The sequence below is a fragment of the Callospermophilus lateralis genome, chromosome 16 (assembly GCF_048772815.1).
Source record: "Callospermophilus lateralis isolate mCalLat2 chromosome 16, mCalLat2.hap1, whole genome shotgun sequence".
NCBI lineage: Eukaryota > Metazoa > Chordata > Mammalia > Rodentia > Sciuridae > Callospermophilus > Callospermophilus lateralis.
Genome location: NC_135320.1, coordinates 52949821 through 52969698, shown reverse-complemented (window position 1 = coordinate 52969698; position 19878 = coordinate 52949821). Strand labels below are relative to the sequence as shown.

At 39.6% G+C, this 19878-nt stretch overlaps 1 protein-coding gene across 1 annotated transcript in view; it reads right to left on the bottom strand.

Annotated features, from left to right (window-relative positions):
* Ptdss1 (phosphatidylserine synthase 1) overlaps positions 1-19878 on the bottom strand; it is a 60446-nt gene that overhangs the window by 37872 nt on the left and 2696 nt on the right. The window contains exon 2 of the mRNA XM_076835662.2: positions 9968-10059. Coding sequence (XP_076691777.1) covers positions 9968-10059 — 92 coding nt within the window. The remainder of the gene's footprint in view (positions 1-9967; positions 10060-19878) is intronic.

Below are 19878 nucleotides of genomic sequence, written 5' to 3'. Positions count from 1 at the left end.
AGGGTGAAAAGGGGTTTGAAACAGCAGAAAACTAAAGAAAGAGTTGCTTTCTACATGAAGGTAATAAAAAGCTCTCTACTGTTTTATTTTTTTTTTCTTTCCTCCACCTACATAAACACTTTAAGGTCAAAGTTTAGGTTGAAATGTTTTTACCCACATTTCATCTATTACCATGGTCGTCCCAGGCACCATTCATAACAAAGATTTTTTTTAAGCTTTGTCCTTTAGGAGTGAGAACATAATTTCCTGGGAAATGATGTTGCCACAGTGAAGAGGTCACCAGCTGACATTTGAGTGTGTGTAATACATATTGTACCATCACAAGAGAGATCTCCCAACTGCCCCCAAGTCAGGGAAAAAGGTTTTTAGGACAAATCAAGCTCTGTGTGTGTATATAACACACACACACACTGCACGCTCACACATGTGACTATATAAGAGAGAGTGGGTAAGTGAGAGAGAATGAAAATGAGAGAAGAAACACTGTGCTTTGAAAACAAACTCTGTGAGCACTATTAGTACAGGGACTTTTGACAATGACCTGTGGCACCAACACACTTCTAGCATGGCAACCCAGGTCAGTTAGATTGCACACTACTGAAATAAATTTCACAAAAGGACAAAACAGCCTTACTCAAATGATACACCAATACTTTCTCTTCTATTGAAGATGAAGTGGTGGGGTGGGGTAGGGAAAGCTGGATAGCTATTTGGCTTGGCCCTGATCTACTAAATCGATTCACCACTGCTCTGGTAGGCACCGATCCTGTTTAGGGCCCTTATACCTTTTGAACAGTCTTCCTATTCTTGGAGAACTGCCAATGTTATGATTCCCACATGCCCAGAGAGACACCAGAGCTTGTTTCCCAGACTTCTATAGCTAGGGCTCATCTTCAGGTGCACCTGGACTGGACTTGGCCTCAGGTGATCATATGCGGGGGAGTGTGTGTGCAGAGCTCTCCTGTCTCTGACCCTATAAACAGGGGCAAGGCAGTGCAAGCCCCATGGGGGATACCCTGGGGGCCCTGGCAGTAAATTTCATTAGCGTCCACTGCTAATGGTTCTACCTGCTATGATAGTGTGGCAGAGTACAGCTAAAGCTGGCTGAGCACTTGTCCTTAGAACAGTTCTGGGTGCAATGCCTATTCCTAGAAGTTTGGCCTGAAGCCTGGTTTCTAAGCACGCCTCACTTTGCGAACCAGTTTATATTTTTTAACTGGTTCTTTAATGAGCAGAGTTAGTACTTTTGCTTGCAACCATGAATCTTGTCTAAGGCAAACACTGCATTGTTATTTTTATTCTGGCATTTCTTCTAAAATCACCTATGAAGATGGAAGGGAAGGAGGCAGAAGTAGTTCAATTATGTTTCAATGCAATTCAATGAAATCTTAAAAAGATTACATTGAAACATAATTGAACTTCTTTCCTTTGAGGAATTCAAGTTCATATTATGAAAATCAGTTACAAGTATACCCCACCATCCTTCCCAAGTTTAGACAGGCACAACTCAGAGGGTGAGTGGGTTCATGACAGACCCTACTTGATCCAGAGGTACTTGGTTCTTGGGTTTTGGATTGCAGTAGTGAACACTTGGATGGTTAGGGATTTATTGAAAAAGTGTCCTCAAATCATTTCTTCTAAGTTCTTGGGGTGAGGGCTCAAATAAGAAGGAATTCCTTTTTAATCAACTGCTTCTTTTTCAGAAAGTCACAGGAAAGCATATAAGCCAGAAACCCCTTCCAGCTTTTCATCAGAAGTCATTAGGAAAATGGTGGCTAAAACTGCCTTCATTTAAGCAATTTTCTCGTCCAAATGCTCTTCCTCAATTATGATGGCTGATGGCTCTTGACTGATCACCATAAATGGTTTTTATATTATGGTGGCTGCCTGGCTTGCAAATATTACTTCCTCAAAACCATTAAAGTGACCTTCTGGATGTAACATGGGGACCATAGCTTTTTCCACGATTTCCTCTTGTAAGATACAACTCAAAATTTTATGACCTGTTATTTGGCTTGCACAGAATTCGATGACCAATCAACATTTAAAGTAAAAAAAAAAAAAAAAAAAGGTGTCAAGTCAGCAGTGCTTTTGTGAGCATGCTCCAAGCACCAGGCTGTGGGATGAAACATTCCCCTCAAGTGATCTCCAAGTTGTCCTGATGAATGGGTGATGAGGGTGCCACCATCACTCCTTATCCTGTGCAGGTAAGGACACTGGCATGGGAAACTTGCCTGGGCTCATGCACTCTCAGCTTTCCACCTGAGCTGCCAGGTTCTACCCTGTTAGCAGGCTGAATGGTAGGAAGTTTGCCCCTAGAAACTCCACAGAACAGATCAGCACAGGAAAAGAGAAAGCAGAAGCCAAGGGTTTGGGCCAGAAAGGTTTCAGAGCCAGGAGTGCAAGGGAGAGAAAGGAGAGAAGAGAGCTTTGAACTGGAGCCCTTGGAGGGAAGGGGGCAGTGGAGGGCTTCACATGTCTTTGCTTTAACAATATGAAATCCATAAGTGATATCAGGGAGAATAGGTAGAACCAGTGAAAGGGCAGGGATGCCTCTAGAAATGTAATCCAGGGACTGCCCTGACAAAGTACATGGGAATTACTAGGGATTTTGCTTATAAAAAATAAGCAAAGGCCTTTGGATATAACAAAAACCCAGTCCAGGCTTTATTTCAGTCATCGAATCTGCCTTCCCTGAAGATGTGAGGCATGTCATAATTGCCAACTGCCTTTAAAAGCACTGAAGTTTTTAAAGTAGTAAAAATTTTTATTGCTACTAAATACCACTAATACTAAATAGCAATAATAGTATCATCTTTACTACCAAGACCTTAATAGCACTTAAAAAATGAAGTCCAGGATGAGGCTGGTTGGTCTTCTATATTGTGAACCTTGATACTTAGGCTCAGTATGTCACCCACATTGGATACTTTTATCAAGTCATGTCTGAAGATCCTATGAGTGCAGGGTAAATGCACAGGAGGAGCCACGCACTCTGCAGCATTTGCCTGCCCAGGTAGACCAGTACTTCTAGGGCATCTTGTGAACACTGACTTTATCTCAGAGCCTCTGCCACAAACCTGGCTTCCCTACAGTCTTTCCTCAGTGATCTACTAAAGTTTTCTCTTCCTCCCTCTGACTGTTATTATGGTTTTGAGATTATTAGTAGGTCTCCGCCTCATGATGGGCTTTCAAAGGGGAGTTTGTGCTTTCTTTCTGACTTCATCAAAGCTTTGTGCAAAAGTGAGGACCTTTGGTTAGGTTGCTCATTTTCTCAGTTGTGCAGGAGAAATGGGAAAGGCTTTTTAGGGCAGTGATGCAGAAACAAATTCTGTTTTTTTTTTTTTTTTTTCTGGATTGTGTTTTGTTTTCTTTATCAACCTCTCCATCTAGAATATGTAATTTTCAATCAGATAATAAAGGCAAGCTTCATTTCAAAAGAAACCAAAGTCAAATGGCCTTTGTCATAAGAATAACTAGCATTTAAAAATCCAGCTCACAAACTATACAATAGGATCATTGCTTGACTTACCAGAAACAGTTACAGCTATGAATAATTAAATTCAAGGGACTGCACCTCAGGGAAGTTTTAATTCTTTTAATGAAAATCAGAAGTTGCCTGTCTAACAGTGACACATTTGTATCCTCAGGCCAGAGGCCCCCTGGCAAGCCCTCTTAGTCTGCTTCTTCTCTAGATGACTATTAAAGTTTAAATTCTTTTAGAAAAACCTAGCATAGAATGATTTTTAAGCAAGTTTCAAACCTAAGAATTAATAAAAAATGAAAAGGTATTGAAGCAGGAGACATAATGGTGGAAAGAGGAACTTCTTTTTATTTTTAAATTAGAAGACAGCAAATCTTCTGGATCACTTTGAAACTGTCAAGATGAGAGTAGCATGAGCTCAGCTTAAAGAAGTCAAATGAGGCAGAGAACACCTGGAATGACAAACTCGACAATCATGAAATACTTGTATTTTATGCTCCTCCAGATACCGTTCAGAAGCATTAAATGGTGTCTCTCTTGTAGACGAGAAGAGGCTACTTCTGCGACCTTCTTCCCAAGAGAATTCATTTCCTAATTCAACATGTATTTCCTGAGAGAAGCCTGTGGGCCAGGCACTGGGGGTACAGACAAGGTTGACTGGTTTGGGTCAGGAGGGATGACTGGCCCCAGAGAGCTCTTGGAAGCTAGAAAAGCACACCAGAAGGTCACCAACTGAAAGAAATCTCAGGGCTGACCATGGACTTAAATGGGCTTCTAAGTGTCACTCCAGTGACATGGGGGTAGAGTTAAAATTACACTTGCACTTGAGGGTCATTTCCTATAATGGGATGCAGATAGCATTTGATTTTTAAAGAGCCAAAGGAAGATAAAGGAGAATGGAAGGGAAAAAAAAAAAAAAAAGATAGCAGGAGAGAGAAGCCTGAAGTAGGCATTTCTCCTCCCCTCAGGGCATTTCCTGCCAGTCTTCTTTCAGCAATAGGAAGGAACCCTGAAGCCTAATCCTACCATATATTCTGCTGATTGCCTAATAAAATTTTAAGTACCCACTTCTCTTCCACTTAACTCAGGGGTGAATTTTAAGCCAATGGAGGCAATACTGGTCCTTTGCTATTTTTCAGTCAATAAATATCTATTGAACATGTACTTCTCTGGGATCTCTAAATTCCTGTCCTCAGAACTGGCTGGAGAAGAGGCATGTGGCCCAATCCTAGACCAAGAGATGTAGGAACAAGTGTGCTAGTGGACTTCTAGAAAGGTGTCTTCTCTATTAAATAAAAGACACTCAAGAAGAATTGATGTCTTCTTTTGCTGGACAATGCCCACTGCTATATGTCCAGCATAAGAACAAGAGAGCAAAGAGGCCCAGGCTAGGACCACCATGTTGAAGATGGCAGAAGAGAAGAGATGAAGACCCTGGGTCTTCACATGCCGCTAAGCTGCTCAATTAGCCAGGCTCAGAATCTTCCTATCTCAAACTTCTTGTCATATAAGAAAGCGAACATTTTCCTAATTGTTTAAAGAATTGTGAATAGTCTATTACCCAAAGCCAAAAAATATCCTGACCGCTATAAAGTCAAGGGCCTTTTTTGTTATTTAGACTCTACAAAGAGAATCACAGGGCTCCCATCCAAGTTGACCAGTTCTACATAGATAGCACACATGAACTCACCCGGGTGACCTGAGACTCGTGGTCATAATCAAATTTAGGCCTAGACGTAAACATGCAGGGCAGCCTTTACTAGGTCAAGGATAAATGCCTTAGAAGTTGCCAAAACAGACTCATACTGGGCATGCCGTCCACTGCAGACACTTGCCCAGAGAGGCCTTTGAAAGAAAAGGCAAATTTTGGGCTCCATTTCTCTCACTAGTTTTCATCACTTAATTTGAAAACATGCGCTAAGAATGGGGAGAACAGAAAATAAGGTAACATGCCTGAAGCTAGAAGAGGAAGGTATATGCCAATCAGAGCAGTAGCATGATGACTCCTGGAAAGGCCACAAGGGTGAAAGCTGGCACTCAGGGGACAGTGGAGCAAGCTCAGGAGCAACTCTTCCCTGTGGCCCTGCCAGCTCCCCTCCACCTCCACTGGCACCTCCCAAAGCTATGCCTGATTTTAAAATATTCAATAACATTCTTTTATGTAGAAAATGTCTATTCCTACTAATCTTATGTAAGTGTGAATAAATGGATCTTTAAGAAACAAACTAAACACACAATGTGTGCCTTGATGTCTTCCTTTCCCTGATGCTGTGGTTTGAATGCCATTTGTCCCCTCAAGATTCATGTTGAAATTCCATTGCCACTGTGGCAGTGTTGGGAGGAGGGGCCCTCAAGAGCAGTTGGGGTCATTCATGCCACTTGAGGACTGAGAATGGGTGAGTTTTTGCTCTCACTAGTCCGGATTAGTTACCATGACACAAGAGCTGGTTGTTAGAAAGCCAGGCTGCCCTCCTATTGTCTCTTCCACTTGTCCCTTCAGGCCCTTCCAACTTCCACCAAGTTATCAAGAAGCATGAGGCCCTCACCAGATAAGGCCACCCAATCTTGGACTTCCAGCCTCCAGAACTGAGAGCCAAAATGAATTTCTTTTCTTTATAAATTACTCAGTCTCAGGTATTCCAACATAGCAACATTTAAGGACTAAGACACCTAACTAATGTCCCAATTTCTACCACATGGAATAATGAGCTCCATTTTTTTTTCCCCTCAACATATCTGAAAGCTTAATTAGGAGTGGTAAAGGGAAAAGGATAGAAAGATAGGAACAGAGTAGAAAAAGGAGGAAGCAGGAAGACCTGGATCAATACGCTAGCTTCTGCCAGTCATGGACCCCACTACACCCCTTCGGCAGGATCCAAAACACACTGGGTACAGACCCCAATCTAGGGTAAAGGAAAAGCCAGAGACTGACAGAAGGAGACAGAAACACATTATATAGGAAGACAGAAGTAAAATACCTCACAATGGATCTAATATGAGCTAAGACTAGAGAAGCCCTGAAGAAGAAAAACGCTGGGCTAGGCCCCTCATACCGGGCTGACATTGAGCGGCCAGGTTGCTTCCATGGATGAATAACCTGGGTTTCAACTTTCTCATCTGTAATCTGAGCAGGTTGAACTACAAGAGCTCCGTGGGTCCTCCTTCCTTTGTATGTATGACAAAGTCACACAGCTGGGTTAATAAGCACAGGACAAACAGCATAAGGCAAGCTGACAGTTTGGTCTTTCCACAATCAACACTAAAGCACACCCCACAATGAGAGACTAAATAGACTCAGGAAACTTTGAAGATGAGAAGGCTTCATCAGGAAATGGAAGACTAAACAGCAGAAATCACATGAAATATTACTTCAAATATAGATTTAAGGCCCTGAACTTCAGTGCCATTGGTGCCATGAAAAAAAACATCTGTGAATGAAGCCCCGGTACTCAGCTCCTGCTGCAGCTTCATCAAAGGGATGGCTATAAATTTGGGGCTATTGAGATACTATCTTTCATAGTCCTCAAACTTCTAAAATGGCTCTGAATTTAGAAATAGAAAAAAAAAAAAAAGGAACCCTCAAGTCACACAGAAATAACCATTGAGAACTAAGCAACAGATAAACTGGATGAGGAAAGCAAAGACTGGAAAACAGAACTGATACCACTGGACTCATGAGTTCCCTGAGGATATATGTATGAATGTGCTCTGCTGGGCCCACATGGAAAAGAGAGACAAGACAGGGACATAGAAATAAGAAAAATATAGGGAAAAGGGCACAGACCAATAACAAAGTGCCACAGACCAACAACAGAGAATAAGCAGCAGGCCTTCATGGGACAGAGGGTGGAAAGGCTGAGGGGTCATTGCTACCTGAAGTCAACTGTTCATGCTTCTGAGGCTCCAAAACTTCCTTGGAGGCTCTGGTGCTTAGCCTTATGTCAGAATCTGATCTGAGAGGAGGTCACCATGACCCTGCCTTGAGTTGTATTCTTATGCCACCCTTTGTAGGAAAAGGCTGATTCCAGATCTCAGGGAAACCACTTGCAGCTGGCCACATCTGTCACTCTACAACATGGCATCCTTAAGGGAGAGGATGGGCTGTGTAATGTCTAAGTTCTCCTTCTAAATCTAAAAGTCTAAGATCTTGTATGTTGGAGACTGGATGGAAAAGAAAGTTGGTAAATCACCAAAACGCTGTTTGACAGTAGAGAATTTTCTTAGCAAATTCTACAGGAAGGTCGACAAGGTTCACCTTGTCTTCATGTCCCAATAATTGTGCTTTTTCAGAAACATCAATCATCATGGAAAAGTCAAACTATATTTGTCATATTTGAATAAGATGTAGGTTTCTATGTGGTGAAAGGTTTCCATCCAAAGGAAATTTAATTTAAAAGCTTGAGTGGTTGGAAAGTTAAATTCAGCTCCTAAATACCTTGGCCATCTAGAACAAATCATTCTTTAAGAAATTCAGAGTCATGGTTTTACTGGCTCAACTGCTGTTACCAGCAAAAATTCAATACGTTCTTATAAATACAGTGCTTCATAAGAGAAGCAAAACAATTAAACAAAATTCCACAGCCACCATCTTGGGAGGCCTGAGGCCTCACCATGAAACATTTCAAGATAGCATTTAGTAACATTCACGATGAGCTTCTCATATTACACATCAATCTACTGAACAGCATAGAAGGCTAGAGACAAAATGCATCTGGAAGCATGAAATTTAAAACCCAAACTGACCCCTGGAACAAAATCCATAAGAAAGACTGAAGTACTTTTAAAATATCAGCTACAGGAGTGAGCATTTATAAATGGTTACAAGGAACATGGACAAAATACTCTAGGAAGATCTTTCAGGAATAAGAAAAAAATTAAAGCAACTATAAGGGACAATTTAGAAGAAAGGTGTGAATCAATTGGAAACATGGCTAAAGAACAAACTTTTTTTTTTTTTTTTTTGTATTTGGGATTGAACCTTGGGTGCTCTATCACTGAGCCACATCATTAGCCTTATTTTTCCACTTTTTATTTCGAGACAGGGTATCATTAAGTTGCTCAGGCCTTGTTAGTTGCTGAGGCTGGACTTGAATTTGTGATCCTTCTCCCTCAGCCTCCTAAGTTGCTGAGATTACAGGGATGTGCCACTGCACCCGGCAACAAACATTTTTTTAAACAAAGTCTTTCCCTCATTCTCTCTATACTCATGATGAGCAGGAAATAAAATTCACCATTAATAATTATCTTTTTTTCTGGGGCTGAAGTCGTGGTTCAATGGTAGAGCGATTGCCTCGCAAATGTGAAGCACTGGGTTCGACCTTTAGCACCACATAAAAATAAATAAATAAATAAAGGTATCATGTCCTCCTACGACTAAAAAATTTTTTTTTAAATTATCATTTTTTCCTATGATAAAAATCACACTTCAAATGCATAATCAGCAAAGTTGTGCTTAAGTAATACTCATTACAGCACTGACCCTGTCCTTAGCAAAAAAAGAGTAACTCAATAGGAACTCAGTATTGTATGATTCAGCTGATAATAATAAAAATAATAATAAAAACAATAGCTGACATCTATCAAGGGCTTATAATCTGTCAGTCACTGTTCAGTGTGCTATAGTTTAATGTGGTTTGTCTCTCAAGGGTTCATGTGCTGGAAGCCTGGTCCCAGTGTGGCAATGTTAAGAGGTGGTGGAACCTTTAAAAGGTGGGGCACAGTGGGAAGTCACTAGGGCACTGCCCTGAGAAAGAATTAATGTAGTTCTCTGGGGTCCTGGTTAGTTCTCTTCAAAGGGTTATTATAAAAGACAAATCGGGCCCCTCCCCAGTCTCTCAAGCTACCTGTCTCACCATATGATCTCTCCCTCTAACAAGTACTCCCACCAGGATGCCATCTGCCATAATGTGAAGTCAAGGGGACCCTGATCAGAGAAAGCACCATGCTGTCTGGACCTTTGACTTCCAAAACCGTGCTATGTCAAGTCTATAGCCTCAGATATTTTGTGGTAGCAATGGAAAACAAACTAATACATGGTGTTTAACATGTACTCATTTAGGCTGGGACTGTGTGTGGCTCAGCGGTAGCGCACTTGCCTGATATCTGTGAGGCACTGGGTTTGATTCTCAGCTCCTCATATAAATAAAGATCTATCAACAACTAAGGAAAAAATTTAAAAATATATATATATATATATATATACTCATTTAGCTCACCCTCACAACAGTCTCTCCCTAGTATCCCCTTTATATAGTAGAAAAAGTGAAGTACCCTTAAAGATGAGGGGGTTTCTTTAGGGCCACAGAGCTAGGCAGTAGCAAAATGGGCAGTCTGCCTGTGCTCCTAACTACTACACAAAAACCAGATTACTTTTTACTCTGGCGTCTAGTTTCATCTTTTAGATGATCCACATCTCAAATGAACAAAAAAAGCCAGAAGGACCCAATGCACAGGTGAAACATGATAACATATGACATCACTTACCATTGGGGAAAGCTAATACGCTGATGATAAGAAAGAAGAAAACGACAGAGAGAATGCCTCTCCAGATGTTGTCCTCTGGAACAGAGTCATCCCTGAAAACAGAAAAACAACATTTTCAGATGTAAATAATAAACCTAAAGGAGTATGACCTCCACACGGTGAACACAAGACAGGGACATAGAAATAAGAAAAATATAGGAAAAAGGGCACAGACCAATAACAAAGTGCCACAGACCAAAACTACTTTGTTTTGCTCAGCAAAGTCATTGCACACACAAATGACTATTCACTAGTATTCCCTAAAATCACAAATCTCATAATAAAGTCCAGTTCTTACAAGAGAAACAGTTGGGATCTGGGGTGTAGCTCAGAGGTAGAGTGCATGCATGCACAAAGCCCTGGGTTCAATCCCCAGCTTAAAAAAAAAAAAAAAAAAAAACCCAAAAGATAACTGGCAACCTTACAAAGCAACACAATTCTATTCAGACAAGCATTTAAACATCACTGTTATTAAAAATAATAATAATAAAATTCCAAAACCTAAAGTTTATTTTGGTTTTTGGCTTTAAGAGTAGCTAAAGATGATCCTCATGATATAGAATGTGGAAAAGACATTTTTTAGGAATCAGAAAGGAGGCAAAAGATCATAAGAAAGCAATGCAATAAAATGATATATCTATTCTTAAAAAATAGATACCTAAAAGATGCATGAAGAAGGGGAGAAATGGTGGATAATAAGAAAATTTAAAAAAAAATAACTAAAGGAAAATCAAGAGAAAACAAAACACAAGATTTAAAATCAGATCAGAAGCAGAATTATAAAGAAAGGAGATGACCATCCCTACTCCCATGCCCAGTCATCTCTAACATGTTCCTGTATTCATTGCTCCCATAAGCCCACCGACTGGAACAATCCCATTTGAGTTTTTGTGTGACCTTTCTTCCCTTTGGAAGCAAACTTCTGAGGCGCAGGAAATTGTTCACTTGTATTCTAAGAGCCTGGCATATAGTAAGATATACGGGGATTGATTATTGATTACAGAGAATATTTATTGTGTAAAACCAAGTAAAATTTCCCAGAGTTTCCTTAATATTGACAATGGAGAATAATTAAGTTTTGACAGTTTACATTAAAAAAAAAGAAGAAGAAGAGGAAGAGACCAGTAACATGTTTGGGGCTTAAGAAAAGCCAATGGAAAGAGGAAAAACAGATCTAAGAGAAGATTTTCTGAATTATTGATAATTACTGAGAAGCTTGAGAGAAGGCGTTTCAGTGTTTCAGTTTTTTAAAATGCAGGATGAATAGGCAGAAAATATGATATGGAACAGAAGGAGACATTTTAGAGACAAGAGACTAGTGGCAATAAATTAAAAATATCATTTAATATCATGAAACATGGAGCTTATCAAAGGAAGGACTGCAGTGAAAGTGTTTTCAAAAGACAAATATTAAGATTAAGCATTACTGAAGGAAAAGTAGAGATCAAAAACTTAGGAAAAAAATAATTTTGCATACAAAAACAAATCTAGATCAAAATATATGAAGAGGTGAGGAATGAAACCCTAACAAATTATCTCACAAAAGACTAAGTCCTAAAGTATTGGTTTAAAACAGAAAAACAGAAGTGAATCTAGATATGACCTTCTGTCTTGCCAAGCTAAGTTTCTGCACCCAATTAATTAACTTTAGAGTTATGACAGGATTGGACATAGATTCTGAAATAAGAGATCATACAAAAAAAAAAAAAAAGAAAGAAAGAGAAAGAGAGAGAGATCAAGAGATCACATAATGTTTCTTAGATCATCAATATGCCCCTATGCCCCAATGGCATTAACAAATTAACGCTGTTAACCTCATATATCAGATTACAAAACCTAACTACAGAATCAGACTTCATCTTATATAAAAGTGCAGTTTTACTTTATTGGACACCATAACAACTGACCATCTGCCCAGAGTTTCTGATCATGGCACTAAAAATGCCAGCCTAATCATTCACAGGGTACCTGGGATACTCCTTTGGCTCGAGCAGGGAAGCTCTATATTCACCAACAGAAACACTAGCTTTGACTAAAGAATGGCTGCACAGGGAAGGACCACAGTGTCCTCATCTAAACCAACATCACATTTCTAATATCAATAATGCTGGTGACAATAATAACAGCTAGAGTTTATCAAGTATCTGCTGTGTGCCAGGCATTTTACAGGCAGTTAATCAACATCATCTCTGTCACAACCAATTGCAAGATGGAGTATTATCAAAATGAAACAACAAAAGCCCAGAAAGGTTAAGTTACTTGCCCAAGACTACACAGGTTAAGAAGCTGCAGAGTCAGAATTCAAACCAGGTCTGCTAGTCCCAGAAAATGATGTTTCCCCTTAGCCAAGCAACCTTGTGAAAAGACACCGGAAATGAGTCTACATCATATCAGAGGCAAAGGGTTGGTAGGAAAGACTTTGATAAGATATAAAATATATCTTATTGTAAGTTACAAATAAAAGGAAGGCTAAAATTAACTGCTGTGTGGGAAAAGAAAGGAGAGTCCACAATTCACACTTCACAACAAAATATATTCTGGATGATTAGAATTAAAGACTAAAAAAAAAAAAAAAAGAAAGAAAACCAGAAGGACTTATGAGAATCTTAAATAAGCAAACAAACAAATAAAAGGCAACAATCTCAGAGTGGGGAAAACTTTCTGAAGTACGGCATGAAACCCAGAAAGAACCACACAACACAACAATCATTAACAAATACAAGGAAAGTGATGAATGTGGAAAAAATATGTGCAACTCATAAAGACAAAGGGCTAATTCTTCTAATCTACAAAAAGCAATCCATAGAAAGAATAATGGACATATAAAAACAAACTGAAAAATAAGCAAAGCCCATGAAGTGGTTGTTTACAAGGTGGGAAATCCAATGGCTCTCAGACAAGAGAAAAGATGCTCAACCTCACTCATGGGAAGAGTTGGACAAAATAATACCCAGAGATCATTTCTATCTACCTCATTGACAAAGGGAAACATTTAATGACTGAGATGGTGAGGATATGAAGAAATGGGTAAATATGCACCCTTATAGGTTGCTGGCTGTAGTATAAATTTAAACCTCTTTTATGGAGGGCAATTAGGCAATATATTACATTTATAAACTCATATACCCTATGACTAAGCAATTTCACTTCTGGGAATTTATCCTTCAGATATATGTACAGATTACATATGTATCAGCTTGTTCACTATGAAACCGTATATATTCACAAAAGAAGGAAAATAAGCTGAATGCTCGCCAAAAGAACACTGATTAAATTAAGGCTTAGTCTCATGGTGGAAAACTGGGCAGACAGAAATTAAGAGTGAAGACCATATTTTGCGAATTAACCATTTCAGAATAATTTCAAAGATATCATGAAATTTTAAAAATACTGCAGAAAAGTGGGTATAACAAGCAACTATTTGTGCATATGAGGGCACATGTATAGGGAATATAAATTACGACCTGTGCTTACAGCTGCATAGACTATCTCTGGAAATCCACCCAAGAAATGGTGACACTGATTTTTCTACAGAGAGGAGAAATAAGAAGAAATAAGGATATAAGACTAATAAAATTGCTATTTTGTAAATCTTGAGCAATTTTAGAAAGAATCAGGTGGTCTAGTTTCAGGTAGAAAAACGGGTGATGAATCAACTAGCAAGTCTGGAAAGTTGACAGTTTCATATTTATCTAATCAGAAAAAAAAAGCATCAAAGATGGACAATGAGGCTTTTAGATAAACTGAAAACACACAGTACAGGAAAATCAAACTTCTGCAAAGATTAAGTGGTGAGTTTCCGGAAGAAACTTGAGTCCTATCTGATTAGAGGACCTGCCTTCACACCCTTGTGAGTTTCCTGAGTCCAGGGAAGGTGCATCTGTGGCAGTTAGCACAGCCCTTATAAGTGGTGGTGGGGGGGGGGCGGGGCACAAAATGAAGCCAAATGTATGATGAGGCTGCCCAACACCCCTGCTGGCCTCATGGCAATCTGAGACTTCATGGCCCTTCTGTAAGGCCTGGTTTGAGACCATCTTCTCTAAATTCCAAATAACCCTGAGATGTAACTATACACCAAAGTATACAGAAATTTTCCATGGTTAATCATAAAAAGGATCTTGGCCATAAAGACCATATAGTGACCCTAGAAACCCCACACTTGGGGACAAGAACCGGTATTTTATGGATATCCACCATATTCTGTGCCCCACTGAGCATGCTAACTGCTTTGTGTGTGAGTTCACTCAATCTTCATAGCACCCTAAGGGGAGAAATGATCAGACTCTGCATTTTATGATGAGGTCTGGCTTCAAAGTACAAGTAGGAAGTCTTGGTATGGTGACAAGGAATATATGCAAGGGCAAGAATGCCAGCTGTGTGACCTTGGACAGATTACTTAATCTCTCTGTGTCTGTTTCTTCCACAGTTAATAGAGGGCTGGTAATAGTCCTACCTCACAGGGTCATTGTGAGGATTATCACTTAACACAGGTACTTAGAACAATGCCTCAAACAGAAGAAGTGTCCATTATTACTAGTTCACAATATCTGAATGTTCTTTGTTTATGTCCACTCATTCCTTCACCTAGTTAGTGTCTATTACTGGGTAGGGACTACATTGGGGGCTGGGATGATCAAACATGACCTTACTCTTAAGAGGATCACGATTTTAAAAAAAGACGTCATATTAGGATGGTCTTTCTATAAAGGAAATGTTTTTGTTTTATAAGAACTGAAACCTAACAGAAACAAACTAAAGCCCTGCTTGGGATGTTGGCATATGCCTGGCCCTTCTCACGTAGGCTATGTGAGGGGGCAATGTAGTTTATACTTCCCAGGGGAGATGATAAATTGTGGCCCCCATCTTGACTGTTCCTGGCTCAGGATGACCCCTCCCTCACACGCTTTGCTTTATAGCAACAAGAAGGAGACTTTCAGTCCCCAATTGGGGTACTGTGCCCACTCCCTAATTTCTATTCTGAGTCTGCTGCAGCTACTAATAAGACAGCTATGTCTGTAGCCTCTGAGCTTCCCAGAGAATTTCCCTTTGAGCTGGGATTTTCTTTACCTGCCCCACAGTTCCAAAGAGAAAGAGAGGGCCAGTAATACCTTTGAAGGATGAGGAAAATGAAGCTTCTGGCTTCACAGCCAATACAGAGGTCAATGCAATTTGGTGCCAGGGGCTGGGGAATGCTAGTTCTAGGTCAAGATTGCTACATTCAACAGTAATGATCCAAATTTACGGGCTTCAGGAGACAAAGTCCTCTTCCCTCTCTGCTAAACTTTGAGAGTGCCCTTGACATGTACCGGGACAGCACTGACCACAGATGGTGAAAACATCTGAGATACAGCTTAAAATAAGCCTAAAATTGAAGCTCTGCAGGGCACGGGTCCTCCCTGTTCCAAGGAGATACCTCCCATGCCCAGCACAATGCCTGGCACATGGCGGGCACCCTCAACATAGTGGGTGGCAAGAATGTGCCAGATGATTTGGCAGAATGGGCCAAACAACTCAGAGAATGTGAGGGACAATCACAGCCAGAGTCCATTGACAGTGATTCCCCTGTTTCCTTGCAGAGGGTTAGCCACAGGGGCCAACAGAGACCACCAGCAAATAGCTACAAGCCCAATCAAATTTTCAAACACCTTGATCCCTGTCAAATACTGCTTCAACTAGTACAGGAAACTACCCAAAGACAGAATGTCCTAAAAGCAGAGGAAATCTCGGGAAAGCTAGGAGTTAAAAAAAAGAAAGAAAGAAAAGATGAAATTTTACACTCAGATCCTGTGTGAATTCAGACTCCATGTCAGTATGATGTCTGATGTGTGACTACAGGCAGCACATATGGAGACTTCAAGAAACCAAGGCCAAATCATTCACTTCACATAATCTTGGGACAATCCTCTCCCTGGCCAGGTAGCTGAAAATGTCTAGCTTTCATAACTCCCAAAGCTTCTAGGCTAATTGTCCCTCCCTGTTCCCATCATTTCCTTCATTACCTTAAAAAATGTATATATATATATATATATATATATATATATATATATATATATATATATATTTATTTATTTATTTTTTAGTTGTAGTTGGGCACAATATTTTTTTATTTTTTATTTATTTTCATGTGGTGCAGAGGATGAACGCAGGCCCTCACATGTGCTAGGCAAGCACTCTACTGCTGAGCCACAATCCCAGCCCTCCTTCATTACCTTTAATGAGAGTCCTTGAAAATACTTAAAAGGGTCAAGTCTAGCAGCCCAGTCACTGTTAAGGACCTCTCTCCCTGTAGAAAATGTAATCCTGGGCAACACAGCAGAACCCATGTCAACCAACTCTGTCAACCATCTTCAATCAATTTTAAAGGAGGTTATGATGTTGTCAAGAATTACTGCTGAGACATCAGATAAAGAAGAATGGGGCTTTTTCCCCCAAGTTCTTTTTGGATAAATGACTTCTTGTGTTCCATTCACTTAGCATTTATTGGGCATCTATCACAGGATGATTAAAATATTGGGCTTCAAGAAATTATCATAGAAACAAATTAACATAGAAACAAATATTACATTCGGAGAGATACAATAATAAAAGGCATTTAGATGTATAATAACATTCTTCTGTGCTTCTTGGAATATCAAGAAAGACATCCGGGAGGGGAACCATCCAAATGGGTTGTAAAGGGTGCCAAGGGCTTGTGGGTGGGCAGGAAGCACTGGGGGGTGCTTTCCAGGGAGAGAGACAGCAGCACTGGGTGCAGGCCAGGGAACTGCCTGGGCCTGCTGGGTGTGCTGTGTGTGTGGCTAATAGAAGAGGGAGCTGCAGAAGTAGACCTACCTTGTAAGGAAAGAGCTCAGAATCAGATTGCACTTCCTATAATGTAGTAGGCTCCAGTGAATGATTATAAGCAGGGACAGATAGAATCCCAATTTTGATTTAACAGATCATGAGGGCAGATGTGGAGGATGGGCTGCAGAGACATGGAGTCAAGGCCTGGGAGCATGCTATTCCAAAGCTGGGAGTTTGCCGAGCTAAGACTTGGGAATGGACAGAGGAGAGCGGTTCCATAAGCTGTGAAGGGCCAAGTAGTCCTTGATGAAGTAAGCCAGATGGTGAACCCCAGGATGGCAGAGACCTGGGCCACATGTAATGGGGACTACAGAATTGAATTAACTGGAATGCCAGCATTGAGGAAGCAGATCAGACAGACCGGACTAATCCTGGTTTCTGGATTAGCCGAGATTGAAATACTGTAACTTCCCTATAGAAATCTGGAGCAACAGGGATATCATAAGATAAATTGTGTTATATTTGGTAACAGGATTATAGCTGAAGTGCTTAAATACAATTTTTCGAAACAGACCAATTTGAATTAAGGCTGTTTACTAAAGAGAGGTCTAAGAGGCAGCAGCTCCTAGAAATATAATCTCTCTGGGATAAGGCACCATCTAACCCAAATAAATACTGGAGTCACCCAGGTGCCTATTCACTACAGATGGCCCCAAAGAAATATTTAATATGGTCCCCTTTAATAAAGTTATAATCTTAATGTGGACAAAAAAAATCAGAAACAAGTTTAAGGAAAAATATTAAAAGATCCTTATTTAAATCCAATTTTTAAAATGTGATTCAAATAGTAACTAGGGAATAAAAATGGTACAGATCAATGTTAACTGGACCTCCAGTGCCACCTACACAGCACTGTATGTTCACCTCCAGTTTAATCCCACTATAGATGATCAATTAATACTGCTGGTGTCAGGGAACAAGGACATCCAGGACTTCTGTTCTTGAGAGAGAAAGAACATGATGTATATAAGGAAACAGGACCAAGACAACTGAATCAGCATTATCAGGAGACATTTTCTAATAGGTTATTTATATGGTCAAAAGGGAAAGAACAGGGAAGGCTGGCAAGGACCCACAAGAGGATCACACAGAAGGTCAAAACATGGCCCAATGATAAAATGGCCAACTGGAGTTCCAAAGCCAATGAAGGAAATGAAGTAAAAACCATTATTAACAAATAACTTAAAAAAAAAAAAATCAAACATCTGTCGATTTCCCTGTCCTCGTCTGTCTCCTTAGTTCCATATCCAGTAGAAAACTAGCATAAACACATTGCTCATCATCAGGTACAGTCATCTGCAGAAAGGCCATCTCCTCTAGGCATGGAATGATTTTTGTTGTGCAAGTGCTAAGAGAAGCTGATTCACTCTTCAATGGCAGGTACCCCTTAGAGGTGGGATTCTACTAATATAATTTAGTAGATTTTTATGTTTTCAAATCTAAACATTGGGTTTTAACAACTAAGTCCATCCGGTATTTCCAAGTTTCCCCACCTTCAAAAGTGAATATGAGGGTACTCAATAATTATTACGCTCTGAGCTGATGACAAAGGTTTTCCTTGTCTCACTTTGGCTGAACAAACCTATAAACATACACCTAATCATCTACTTTTCAGAAAGACTAATTCTAAAAAGATGGCAAATGGGCTCTTAAGGAAAGGATAAGGGGACATCTGACACTTTTAAATGATGGTGATAGGAACAGGAGATTTAGACACCATTGTGTGAGTTGGTTTAGTTTCTATCTGTATCAATCAGCTTTGCATCACTAAAATATAATACCTGACATTTATGAAGAGGAGGCTTTTTAGCTAGTTTGGGGCATTCAAAGTCTAAATTGAATAGCACAGGTTCTAGGATGAGGGCTACTCTTTCACTGCATCCCTTCATGTCATGGTCAGCCATGGTATGTGTGGTCAGTGGGTATGTGTGGTTAAACCTCAAACCAAAGGCAGAAAGACCATGAAGGGACAAGTGTGCTCCATTTAAAACTCTCTGATGAGATTTCAGGGGGATGCATAAGAGCAGCTCCTAATGACCTAAGAACCTCCCACTGGGCCTCATCTCCTAAAGGTTCCCAATAGCACCACCCTGGGACCAAGCTTCCAGTCACAATGGATCCTTGGGTGACAGTCAAATCACACCCAAAACATAGCACTATCTAACAAAAGAACTACTGACAAATCCAAACTTGTCTCAGACATCTGTGCAGGGCATCTAATCCTTCACAATCTAAATTCATGCGGGGTCTCTGCAGCATTTGACATTACCCAGGTACTGCTTCTCACATATTACTAATGACCACCCCCAAATAGTCTGTTGTTTTAGAAATTAGTCTTTGCCAAACAAACTTTAAGGTATATTTTAAAATTTCTACTGAAAGAATTGCACTGAACAGTTATCTAATTAAAAATCCTTATAAAATAAGGATAAGGTACTATGATCATTACAAATGATCATGTAATGCATAATTTTCCTTTGTCATTACTTTCAATCTTTCTGAAGATAAACCTATCATTATACTGTCCCACTTAAAAAGTGACACAAATTATAAAAAGTTAATGGGTATTAACTCTATTAATGGCGCTTATGATTTTATAAGGTGAAACTTCATATTAATTATTCTTCATTATGTGATTTCTTTATGAAATTAAAATAAGAAATTAAATTGTTATCACTTTTAGAAAAGGCCACAATCTGAACTTCAGACTATGGGTTTTTAAAAATTATTTCTGACAAATGGTTAAAATCCATATTAATTTTTCATACTTTCACTGCTACAATTTGTCAACTGCCTTGGCAGACTGGGCCATAAAAGAGAATTTCCAGAGGAATGTGACTTTCAGTATTAAAGATTTATTTTGAAGGGGTCTACAAAAATATTAAAGATTAAAAAGTTGAAACGGTTCATTCTTGCTTCTCATCATTTAAAATAGTATAATTACTTCTCTAATTTCCAAATATACTCCCTCAAAATTCCATCATTAAAAACCCACATATAAAATGAAGTTAAATTGAAGGTAATGTGAA